The 13,216-nt window shown below is 49.3% G+C and overlaps 1 protein-coding gene across 1 annotated transcript in view; it reads left to right on the top strand.

Annotated features, from left to right (window-relative positions):
• Nucleotides 1-10,793, top strand: part of LOC119398591 (sodium-dependent nutrient amino acid transporter 1) — a 50,504-nt gene extending 39,711 nt beyond the window's left edge. The window contains exons 15-18 of the mRNA XM_037665426.1: nucleotides 1,319-1,567; nucleotides 5,764-5,925; nucleotides 6,619-6,868; nucleotides 10,534-10,793. Coding sequence (XP_037521354.1) covers nucleotides 1,319-1,567; nucleotides 5,764-5,925; nucleotides 6,619-6,868; nucleotides 10,534-10,793 — 921 coding nt within the window. The remainder of the gene's footprint in view (nucleotides 1-1,318; nucleotides 1,568-5,763; nucleotides 5,926-6,618; nucleotides 6,869-10,533) is intronic.
• The last annotated feature ends 2,423 nt before the right edge of the window (nucleotides 10,794-13,216 follow it).

The following is a 13,216-nucleotide window of genomic DNA, read 5'->3' as shown; positions in this document are numbered from 1 at the left end:
GAATTGTATGACGACTGGTTGTTGGTTTACTCTTCTGCCACGCTATGTTACATAGGTTAACGAGTTTCCTTGCCCGACATGACGCCTATATAGGGTCTTTTTGCCAATGAGGTTCAAGCGCCAGCATGGCTCTGTGGTAGAATACTCGACTGCCACGCAGAGTGGCCGGGTTCAAGTCCCTTTCGGTCTTGGGCATTTTTTTTCTCAAGTGAGTTTTTCATGTCTATCGGTTACGCCACCGACGGCGACGGCGCCGCCGTTCAACGCAGGAACAGGCGCTTAAGAGCTGCGCTCTAATACTTAGACGTGCAAGAAAACATAGAAAGGCAATTCCGGGACGAAGTGCGGCATCAGCTTCGCTCTTTCGACGGCTGTCACGTAGTGAAACTGGCTGCATTTTTTTATATCACTAATTACACAATGTAAAGCAAATGTTTTATAGTTTATGGAGTCTACTCTACCCGGGCGCAATGAATAGCTATTCGCCCACATATTCATATCAAGGACTCAATTAACGCGGCAGGAAAACAAGTGTTCGTGAAGTTCGTTGGAAAACATTCAGCTAATTGCTGCCGACTGCTGCCGTCAACCTTGCGCTGTAGGAACGGGTGGCGCCACTACGGTGAGGTTCGGAAAACCGAGTAGGTGCGAAAAGTGACCGGCTATAAATAAAGTCGATCAAAGACTATTTCTATTCCTCATAATTCAGTGTTTGCATAACTGAAATCGGAAACACATATTTAGCTTAGACTATAGTGTTCTTTGAAAACTTTGGTATTATTTTTGTCGGGTATTCTGTATACATAGAAGAGAAAAGCAAAGCGAATGTACCGATTTAAATTTCGCGCCAAAACTCCGGCGCCTGAAATTCATTGCAACGTCACCGGTGTTTCGTTATTTGGCAACGTTACCGCCATGAATGGTACAGAAACTTGCCATCTTAAGCCTCTGGCTCCCTCAAAACGCTGTAATACTTTTATGACCATACATAACTGCACAGGCCGTAGTAGAAGAAAATCGACATTACAGACAGCGAGCTTTTGCAGGACCTATGAAGCGTCGTTGCCCCAACATTGTTTTCTTGTTGCCCATGAATTTTCTGGCTTACGGAGCGGGACGGTGATGAATGCGGTGGCGTGGGTTTGAATACCACCGCCGCCGCATAACATACCGCAGTGCTCGCATCACTGTAAAAGGCGATCGTTTTCGACGTAACTTTTAACAGTATAGGTACACTTATGATATGGAGCGACCTGACCAGCTATGAATGATTTCCGAAGCAACGTGCTCACCACCTGCGCATGGGTCACACGCGCAGAACTGCGACGACGCCATGCTGCCGTCGTACAAGTGGGGTCCGGAGGAGCCGGCGCTGTTCAACGCCTACCAGGCACGGCTGCGCAACCGCGGGCTGGTGCCCATGAGCTCGCGCTTTCCCGTGCGCTTCATCATACCGCACACCGTGCCGGCCGACGCCGTGCTTCCCGTCATGTTCGCAGCCGAGCCGGTCAAGCCGCCCTCGTGGTCGCCCATCAGCTGGCGGCCTGGTGGGGCCGGGCATCATGAGGTGAATGGTCCTATACCTAAAAGCTTCGTATGTACTAGAGATAATAATTAAAGATTCATTATCAACGACGCGCAGCAGGTAAGAAGATACTGGCGCACGTGCTCGTTTGTTCGATGTGGTGGTTTTCTGCCGGCTGAAAACTGTTTATTGTTACTGTTCAGCGCCAGACTCGTCTTCATGCTTCGGAACTTACTAGAATGTCGTCGTTGGCTCTGCATGTACTGGCCAGATTCACTGACTCTCGCAACGGCGTTTTGAGCTAGAATATGTAACCTTGATCACAGTTATCACACGTTGGCAATGTCAGCACAAGGATGGCAGTAAAGGTGACGCGTAACGCCTAGTGGCGAGTGACCACTGACCGCAACCATGCGACAGGATCACGCCGAGCGCTATCGTGGTTTCACTTTTTCCGCAACAGTTCGCCAAAGATGGCTGCATTTTACCGGCATAGAAAATTCGCGTTTAAAGAATCTTCGTCTAATCAGGATTCGAGCTCACCGGTAGTGCCTTCAACTACTCCGTTCTAAAGGCATGATATATCTGCCTATAGTGCCTTCAACTACTCCGTTCTAAAGGCATGATATATCTGCCCATAGTGCCTTCAACTACTCCGTTCTAAAGGCATGATATATCTGCCCATAGTGCCTTCAACTACTCCGTTCTAAAGGCATGATATATCTGCCCATAGTGCCTTCAACTACTCCGTTCTAAAGGCATGATATATCTGCCCATAGTGCCTTCAACTACTCCGTTCTAAAGGCATGATATATCTGCCCATAGTGCCTTCAACTACTCCGTTCTAAAGGCATGATATATCTGCCCATAGTGCCTTCAACTACTCCGTTCTAAAGGCATGATATATCTGCCCATAGTGCCTTCAACTACTCCGTTCTAAAGGCATGATATATCTGCCCATAGTGCCTTCAACTACTCCGTTCTAAAGGCATGATATATCTGCCCATATTAAGCCTATTGAGGGATACAACTTTAGGAGTTCGCGGCATTTCCTCCTCGAACGTGGATACACACAAGCCTGCACGCACTGCACCAATGGGCGCGCACTCCGTCGTGACGTCGTGAGTCGGACGGCCGCTGACCCCGCCTTCAGTCAATATTGCCAAATGCATGAGCGGGACTACTTATTTAGTCGCGGAGGCGATCGGCTGCCACGCTTCGGTCGTCTGCGTGGGGCCTCTCGGGAATTCGGAAGCTGTACACGATTAAGAAACGGCACAACGAAAGGACACGTGTCAGTGACGATGAAGAAGACCGGAAGATAAGCGCCGGGCTGATAGGCGTGCACAGGGCTCCCCTTCATGGGGGTGAAGGTTCATTCCCCCCCCCCCCCCCCCCCCCCACTCCCCGTGCAGGACTCTCTTTGGCAGTACTCTCAACTAATTTAATTCACTTCGACACACACTTTTATACCCACACGTGGTCACACACAGCACAAAAAAAACATGAAGGAGACAAAAAGATATCAGGTTTACCTATTCAAATACAAACTTTTTTTTTGTTCTGCAGGACGATAGATAGAACGATAGAGATCGGTGGTCCAGAAGATGTGCGGTCATAGAATAAAAGTGTGTTACACGAGTAGGCCGGTTGGTGTGCGCAGGTTTTCTGGAACTTGCAGTGAACCGATCATGTGAGAAGTTACTCAGAGTATTAAAGTCTGAGCGGAACGGGGACAAGAAAAGAAAAAGAAAACCTGGAAAGTAACAAGAAATTTGCTGTCGTAGTGTATCTTCATAAATTGTCTCATGGGTTGAAGAACGTAGCAGGCCAGTTTGGTGTCAAAGTAGTTTTTTCGCCACCTAATCAGCTGGGAGGAATTTCCGCACGCGTCAGCGAGAAGGCAAAAGAAAAGAATGAGAGAAAGAAGGTAGGTTGTGGTTGTGAACCACAGAAGCCCATCCACTGACTGTGTCACAGGGGTAGGGTACAACCTCCCCTTTTCGTGTGACTCTGTATACATAGGGCAGACCAGAAGATGCGTCAACGTTAGATTAAAAGAACACGAGGCAAACACTCGCGCTGGTGGCCTATCGCACAGAGCTACGCATTGCAGGGAGTGTGGGTGCGCTCCCCAATTCAGCAAAACTAACATCATCGCCAGAAATCATGTACAGACAACTCGCGAGCAATTTGAGGCTTGGCACATACATAACAAGAATTCATGTATCAGCGTTCCATCTATCGCCCTGCAGAAAAAAGAAAGTTTGTATTTGAATAGGTAAGTTTGATATCTCTTTGTGTCGTTCGTGTGTTCTTTATACTGTGCGTGACCACGTGTGGGTGTAAAAGTTAGTATCGAAGTGAATAAAGAATATTTGAGAGTCCGGCGCTTGTCTTCGCGTCTTCTTCATCGTCACTGTCGCGTGTTCTTTCGTTGCGCCGTTTGTTAATCATGAATCCTTACCAACTCGCCCAACCATCAGTGCTACTTCAGTTGCATCTGAGTATAGGTAGGTGTGTTTGTGCACGTGCCCCACCAAACGAATTTAAACGTTGATCTACCGCCACACCGCGGACAATCGGCCGGGTATATCTTTTTCGAAAGTCGGCGGCCTGTTCCCCGCTGAAGGACTTGTGAGGCGCCCCATATTTTTGTCCAATCGAGTGAAAATCGTGCGATACGGCAAACATTTTTCGTCACGTCGAACGAGAGTGTCGTGCGAGAATCTGACTAGCGGTCATGTCTGTATGGCCAATGAAGTCGAAGGGTCTGCAGGCCCCGTGCGGCTACAACACGCGCGAGATAGAGCGTCCGACGTCTCAAAACGCTCGACCCCGGTGTGTCCTGGGCAATTAACTAACCGATGGTGGCATGAACTAATCGATGGCGGTAGGCCAAAAAGAACGGACAGTAGTGATGTAGAACTATCGATGGTACTACCCATACTTCGGACAGCGGAGTCCCTATCGAGCTATCAATGGTGAAAAAAAAGGAAAGAAAACTACTGATAGCATTGTTGATATTGAATTCGATAGTACTATCGATAGTATAAAATCAACCATGTTAACTCATTGCGCCATAAACTTGTTTCTCGAGTGCGTGGTATAAGGTGGAGCAGGAGGAGCAGACTGGATTATTTAACTAAATTGCTAAATATTGACTTTAGGCAAGAAATGGGATTTGCAAAGTTCGAGAGCGTTTTCACAAACTCCCATTGCAATAAAGAAAGTGTCACGTGTAAGGTCACGAACAATTACATGCTTGTGTGCCTTCTCCAGAACGCTTGGCTGGCGGATGAGAATGAAGGTTATCTGTTCAGCTGTAGCGGAAAGCAAGCCGTTACATGTTGGCGGAACTGTGCGGCTTCACATTTATACTGCATTTCGTGATTTCGAAATAAGAATATCAAGAACTAAGCTTGTTAATTGTAGGGTGTAACTGGCTGCTTTTGATAATTAGTTTATTGATGAACATATTCCAGAATTTCGTAGCAAAAATAATTTATTGCTTTCGCAAGGTAATTGCTCCCGAATTAAGCGAACTGAGTATTACTGATAGGAGGCTATCCCATATGATTTGGCAATATCGCTGGCAAACAACAGCATAATTATTCACAGCACTATCGATAGTATTATTGGTAGTAATAGTACCGATGGTAATATCGACTGTACTATCGTTAATATTATCGATAGTTTTTCGATAGTTTCTTTACGCTATCAATGCTATCAAATACTATCGATGCTATCGATAGCGAATCTACCCATACTTTTGCATAGTAGGCAGGTCTCCTATGAATCTGATAACTGATGTGGACAAAAAAGAAATACGGCAAGGCATCTTGCTAGGCGGTTTTGAATGTCACCGCGATGGCGGAAAGGTAATCTCTTTAAAGGTAATACGAGGCACCGGCGCAGCTGGCGTCCGGAATGTGCAAGACGGGGTTTTCGCGGTCACACCAACGCCAACGACACTTGTGAGGCAATACCACCTTCGCTTGAAAATCTCGCTACTGGCTACTTTTCCAACAGGAAAGATATGTTGCGCTGATAGCACACACACCTTTAGTGACTTGAAATTACCGGGCACACGGCGCTAGGGCACGGAATAGTATACGTAAGCTACATAACTGTCATTGTTCCGCGACAAGAAGACGCCGAGGGTACCACAAATGTGTTTTTAAAGTAGGCCATAGGATGTAAGATTTGATCATTCCTCGTCACGTTCTCTTGTCCAGGGTCATGTGGAGCGGGTGTGGTCCCTGCCACCCAACCTGCCGGCGCTAGACCTCAACAGCCTGGCGGTATCGATGAACAAAGCGGACGGACCTGCGACAGGGCCAGAAGCACCTCGAAGACTCTCGCACGGGATGCCTCACGTACCTCAGGCGTCGCAGCAGGTAGGCGTTCGTCTAGCCCAGGAGTCTCAAGCACGCGGCCCGCGGGCCACATGCGTATAGGCTTGCGCACGAGGGAGGGGGAGAGGGTGCTCCCCCCCTATTGTGAAGGGGGCGCCAAGTCTTTCCCATAGCTTTACTTAGTCAGACCTGTCCCGTTATTGTTTAGCGGGGCGGTGACACGGTCACACAACAGTTTGCGGTCTTCAGCGAAAAATACAAGTAGAGGGTCAGATGTGCCTGTACATATGTGATAATGGCGGCCGAGGACCACTGATGTACTTGCATTCCGAGAGCTGTTTACTTCGCATTTTTACCTCCGAAAGCCGGGGACCAAAAGCAGGCCGTTATGGTGTGGGATGCACGTCATCACTTCATTTTCATTTTTCTATCCACCGCGAAACTTCTTTTCCTTCGAACTAGACCAACGGGAGGGTGGGGGGGGGGTCATTGCGGCAAATTTGAGACTCGTGCTCTAGTCGTACTCTCACAGGGTCCGTCACTAACCTTGTACATTGCAAACTAAGAATCGGGGCTTGTAAGATCGGCTGGTGTCGGATGTGTCAGCAACACGGGGTAAACCTGCCCGTCCCCGAATCAGTAGAATCTTAAAATGCACGCCCTCGATTCTCTCGAAAAGACGCGGTTGGACAGAGCGTGTCTTCTCTTCAGCGTTCCTTTCGAATCTGTTGGCAGGTTCGCAACTTCTTGCCGACGCTGAACCCGAACAGCCTGGGACCTCAGTTCTCTGATTCGCCGATGCGGTTCGGTCTGCTGGGTCGCCTGTTCATCCGACGCCACGAGGGGCACGAGGACGTGCTGCTGCCGGCCATCCCGACGCAGCCGCCCGAGCAGTATCTGAACCCCAAGCTGCCACCCATGACGTACCCCGTGCAGCCCGGCGGACCCATCGCGCCAGCCGTACATGCCTCGACATCGTCGTCTGGTACGCGAACGACTCTGTTTAATGGCTTAGGCACGAGGACATCCTCATGTGGTTCTTACGGTGAACAATGCAGCAATCAAACCGCTAAAGGCTGCAACTCTCTGTTGGGCAAACTTGTGCCCAGTAACCCAAGTAACAATCGCTGTACAGACAGACACTCGGGGTACAATGACGGCGGCGGGTACGGTCATCGATAATGCGATCTTCGGTAAAACAGCTTTTATACGTTTGTCATCATACATTTCCGCGTTATCGCTTGTGCTCACGTGAGTTCCAGAATGAAGTCAAACGCACGCGTCGGGCGCACAGTCTCCCTATAACATTCAAGGAGGTTCCACTGCATTCAGGTGTGGCCTGTGCCAAGCGATACCTTGCGTGAGAGTTCAGGTCAGCAAAAGTATCATCATCATCATCATCATCATCATCATCAGCCTGTCTACGCCCACTGCAGGGCAAAGGACTTTCCCATGTTCCGCCAATCAACCCATTCCTATGCTTTCTGCTGCCACGTTATACCTACAAACTTCTTAATCTCATCTACCCATCAAATTTTTCGTCTCCCCCTCACGCGTTTGCCATCTCTTGGAATCCAGTCAGTTACCCTTAATGACCAGCGGTTATCCTGCCGACGTGCTACGTACTCGGCCCATATCCATTTCTTCTTCTTGATTTCAACTATGATATCCTTAACCCCCGTTTGTTCCCTGACCCACTCTGAGCAAAAGTCTATCACACTGAAAAGAAAACACAAGAACGCGCGTCCGTATGACGCCTTGGGAAGGACGCGGGCCGTTATTTCGACTATTTACCATTACGTAAGTAGTCCAAATAACTGCCCGCGTCCGGAACAGTACTAATTATGAAATAATCGGAAATCGAACTGTACGACAAAACTTGCCGCCGATGGGGACTGAACGAACAACGTTTCCATTACGCTTGCGAGGCGCTATCGAGTGATCTACAGAAGGTTCTTGCCAAGTTCCCTTGCCATGTTCGTACACGCACCGTTCATTCTGTTGATGCTTGCTTGACACGTGACTGCCTTTACTCTTTCTCTTTGACATTTCACCCACTGCCTACATATATATACCTTTAGTTTCACAAGAAAGTTTAGTTGAAAGTTAGCGCTTGTCGGCGTCCCTTCTCGTCCTTTGTGTTGCTTCCGCGCTATCACGATTCTGATCATGGAGCACCCACTAACCCGATCTGCAAGTTGTTCTCCCGTCTGTTTTTTCTTGGGCGTTTCTTTGTGTGTTAACCTGGGAGTGTACGCTAGCCAGCGCGCAATCCAAAGGTTCTGGATTCGGTCCCTACCGGCGGTCAATTAATTTTCTCGTTCGTTTTGTTTTTACATTGTTCTATAACTACTAGTCTTCAGTTAAAAGCTTCAGATAAGGCACGCTACGCTTCTCTTGGGTTCGACATATGTTGGCTTCGTGTGGTTGTCTAGTAAAAACGGGCGTCTCCGTTCATTACCCTTCATCCGGAAGTTCAGCGGGCTCACAGTGACCCTGGTTTGTATTCGCGAACTTAGTTTTTTTAGAAGGAAAGCTAAAGTGAAACAAAACAGACTTATTAGGCTTTGAGAACTCTGGTCTGTTGCAATTCTGACTAGCATCGCAGACAGTCTATGCTTGATAGCTTAAAGGACATCACCGAGTCCCAGTTGTCTGAGTCAAGTGAACGCGTCTGCATGACGTCGTTGTTGCCTGACGCCACTATGCATCGACAAAAAAAAGTGAGGAAAAGATGCATAATTGTTATTCCCTTAACTTATTTTGTTCACCGTTTCATATAATGTAAAATATCGAGCAAGCACCCCCCCCCCCAGCCCACCCACCCGCCCCACGGTAAAAGATAATCCGACAAAATTTGGAGGGGAGGCGCTTGCTCGGTCACAGATCAAAATTCAAGGTGGTGGCGGAAGAGCCGCAAAGAATCAAGAACGCACACCCGTGCTTCTAATGAAAGGCTTTATTGAATACGCACTTATTGAATACGTTTTTATTCGCCGTCGACCGGCGAATAAAAACATGGGAAATGGCGAGAGGGAAGGGGGTGGGGGCGCTGGCGCGGTCATTGGTGAATATTTGAAATCTCCGGAAAAAGGGAGCGAGGCGCTTGCTCGGATAGGAGCACTTGCTCGGGATTTTACGGTATATGAAAAGCCGAACGTGGCTTACATTAAGCGCGGAAGTAAGAGTTTACTTCTGTGCAAACGACCACACCGGCGAGATCCAAGCATTCCGCTAAGCCTCCGTCTTGTTTGGACAGCAGTGCAGTCTGCATTGTACTCGTGCCTCATGTTCTATTTGCGAAGCTATTTCGCCGGCTACGTCGGAAGTGGAATGAGAGTTAAAATGAGCGCTGTCCTTTAGACCGTCTATTTTGCCGTCTACAGCGAGGTTTGGAACACAGCCAGTGTCTTCAGTTTAGTGATTATAACATTAACGATTAAAGAGAAAATGAAGTCGCGTCTTTATATTAAGGCGAAAGCCTTAGATATCTACGTTTCTTTGCCGCGTGATAGAGAAAATATGGTCCAATTGATCTGGCAGATCCTACGCACTGTGGGACTCGATGCAATGCAAAGCAGTCAGCGAGGAACTGCACACACCGCACTGTTAGGCTGTGAGACAAATCAAGGCATTTACGCCATGACATGTGGTGTGTGGTTGGTTGGGTAGGTAGGCAGGTAGGCAGGCAGGTAGGTAGCGGGTGGGTTGGTGTGCGGTTGGGGTGCATACTACATATCGCCGTGGCATCCGGGTATGCTGCACACGTAATTCAGTTTATATCAACCTAGTAACAGCGGAAATGGACATCGACATTTCATAAGACACTTTGCGTGGGTCAAACAAGAAATATGCGTACCGTTTGTCATGGTCGGTGACATTAATGTAGCAGACAAATGCTGCAAAACGTGCTGCAACGACCCTCAGCCGGCAACAACGCGGTTCAACGTGAAGTGGAGTTGCAATGTAGGCTGCCCACTTCATAACAATGTATTGAACATGACATATGTTCCTACGGTTTACCGAGCCATAATCTAGCATTGCTCGTTCCCGGAGGAATACGCCTACTCACGCTGCTTACACTTCGTTTCTATGTGGTGTAATGTGAGCGCCGATGTTACGTCGGACCATTAGCCACCTATTACACGCCATTTCAGTCGACATGTCTGGCAAGCACACGACATACACGCTACTCAATTGAGAAAATCCACCTCGTAAGACTGTTTATCATGAGCCAACACCAACTCGGCCAACTTTTTACCTTACTCGTAAGACTTGGCTCGAAGGCGAAAAATGCGGCACGGGCAGCTATTGGCTGACTTCGTCGCATGAAATCGATTCGCAGAATAGGTGAGATCTGCCGGACTTTTTCATTTTCAGTCTCTTGCTGACCTCGTGTGCGCCCGCACTGTTTTCTTTTTTGCGCTACTTGACAACTCGCAATCTGTCGCCATCTGACGTCGACTTGTTGTGTTATTGTTGATGGATTATGTTCAAGTTAAACTGTAACTTTCCAATCCGCTGTCTCTGCTGCCCCAGCGAGGTAAGGCCTGGTCAGGTGCTTTAAGTCCTCCTTTTCCTTACCTCGCGGGCAAACCCTGTATGTGTTATGCCAAAATAAAGTTTACTGATTTACTTCATATTGCGCAGCTTCGGGCCATTCCTCCCACCCGGACCACGAGCACGGCGGCCCGCACGGCGGCCCGCACGGGGGCCCTCACGGCGGCCCCCCACGGCGGCCCCCACGGCGGCCCCACGGCGGCCCTCACGGCGGCCCTCATGGCGGCCCTCACGGCGGCTCCCACGGCGGCCCGCACGGTGGCCCTCACGGCGGCCCTCACGGCGGCCCGCACGGCGGCCCCCACGGCGGCCCCCACGGCGGCTCGCACGAAGACACACACCACGGCTAGCATGAAGTCAGGGGAATTTTGCGCAAGTGACGCACCGAGAAGTTAATAAAAAGCTACAGAGGCACTTTAGTCTCCCACATAACGCGAAAACAAGGCCTGTCTGTATTTCGATGACAATATCGATATCCATACCATTCTGGAGCCCATGTCACGTCCCATTATCACACGACGTCATGTGATGTCACTTGTTCAGCTCAGTGTTCTTGCCATCGTGTGACAACGCAAACGCTCCCTGGGTGGACACGGGATTTCGCGCGCAATGTGCCTGGCATATGCTGCTTTTGCTATGAAATTGCGATGCTTGGTTAGGTGCACCGAACTTTGGTTGTATAGTCCTATTCTCAGGCGACGTAGAGTACCGGCGAGGAATTCATTCCCATGATTAGTTCCATGCCCATGATTAATTCCCATCATCCTTGCAATGCGCACACACTGTTCTGATCCACAGGCCAGCAGCAAGATGCTCTGCAAGAAGCGGTTGACAGAACAGAAAGATACCTGGAAGCATGTGGACTGACGTGCGCACCAGAAAAGTCTGAGCTCCTAGTGCTAAGAAAGCGCACAAGAGGCCGACAACCGCAGCAGACACGAGACCCGGAAGTGAAGGTAGGAGGCGTCATAATTCCTCAGGTTTCAACGCTTCGTATCCTGGGACTCCTGATTCAAAAGGATGGGGCCGGGGGAGCAGAGTTGGAAAGGGTTCAGAAAACCGTGCTACAAGTTAGCCATCTGATCAAAAGAGTGACTAGCAAAAGTCACGGACTCAAAGAAGAAGATTGCACGAAAATTATACAAGCGCTGATCACAAGCATTATCACGTACGGGACCCCATACGTAGACATGAAGAACAGTCAACGGATTAAAATAAACACTCTAATCAGAAAAGCCCACAAGATTGCCATGGGCCTGTCGCCCTCCACATCCACGGAAAAGCTGCTTAAAATGGGAGTGCACAACACATGGGAAGAGCTCGTGGAAGCGCACAATGTCAACCAGCTGGAGAGACTGAAGCTGACGAATACGGGTAGAGCCCTACTTCAAGATCTAGGTTATCAAGTCGAAGATGGCATGCACGTTCCTCAGCGTATCCCGCACGAGATCAGAAACAACCTGCACATAAGCAATATACCAAGAAACATGCACCCTGAGTACGACAAGGGAAGAAGACACGCTAGGATACAACTGCTAAAGGAAACACTAAAACGCACCAACAGCAATGAAGAAGACGTGAGGTACACGGACGCAGCGGCTTACATTACAAATGACCGTTTTGCAATCAGCGTGGTCGACGAAAACGGTCAAGAACTGACAGCAACATCCATACGTGCCAAGGATGCAAGCACAGCGGAAGAGTTGGGCATAGCCCTAGCCATCGCTACATGCAAGAAGACGCGGGCTACCGTGATCACGGATTCGCAAGAAGCGTGCAGAAGGTACATGAACGGAAGGATCGGAAAGGCAGCACTCCATGTATTAAAGAGCACGAAGGTGGAAGAAACCACCATCCTCTGGACACCGGGACACGAGTCTCTCGCGGGGAACCAGGCGGCGCACGCTGCGGCTCGAGATCATGCACGCCGAGCCATCTCCGACACGCAGAGAACACGTACCGATGGCTGTCACAACGAGGATGAACGCATACCGAAGAAGTATTCAGACATTTTGGCGCATTACAGGAAGCAGAGGAAGCGGTACCCGCCGGCACACAAGAGTCTGAGTAGAGAGCAAGCGGTAACCTGGAGAAGACTCCAGGCCGGAACTTACCCGCACGGAACATTGATGCACGCAATGTATCCAGGGACTTACAGGCGGGACTGCAAGTTTTGCCCACCGGACACGCGCAACACCCTGCGCCACATGGTGCTGGACTGCTCGAACAATCCAGACGTACCACCGTCATCACCCCCAAGCGGAAACGCAGAGGAAGGAGCACACACAGAGAACGAACTAGAAGACCAGTGGGAGGCTCTGCTGGTGACGCAAGACCCTGACAACCAGCTACGATTGGTGAACAGGGCTCGGGCGGCGGCAGCGAGCCATGGCTACCTGGACTGAGGAGGCCACCCACCTTAGGGCTCAAGTACCAAGAGCCTGGTCAAAAATAAAGTTCATTTCTCTCTCTGTTCTGCATAAAAGGTAAGCACGAAAAACCTTGAACAAACTATTGCTTGTCTTCTTAAAGTATGCATTTGTAAAAAAAAAGCAAGGTTCATCCCTCTGTCATAGGAATCGGTATAACACGAAAGTAAAACGTGTCTTCACAGACGTAGTTGAGCGGTTGTTGCGCATTGTTTCGCTCCGAGGGCGAAGGAATGAATGCCATAGCAACAAGTTGTAATGTCACGCGAAGAACGGCAAGCAGCTCGAAACTTCCAACGCGTTCAAGCAGAAAGGACGCACGGAACGAACATACACAGGATGAG

This window comes from Rhipicephalus sanguineus, chromosome 7 (assembly GCF_013339695.2).
Source record: "Rhipicephalus sanguineus isolate Rsan-2018 chromosome 7, BIME_Rsan_1.4, whole genome shotgun sequence".
NCBI classification, from domain to species: domain Eukaryota; kingdom Metazoa; phylum Arthropoda; class Arachnida; order Ixodida; family Ixodidae; genus Rhipicephalus; species Rhipicephalus sanguineus.
The sequence above is the reverse complement of the archived record's forward strand: the minus strand, read 5'-3'. Positions and strand labels throughout refer to the sequence as shown.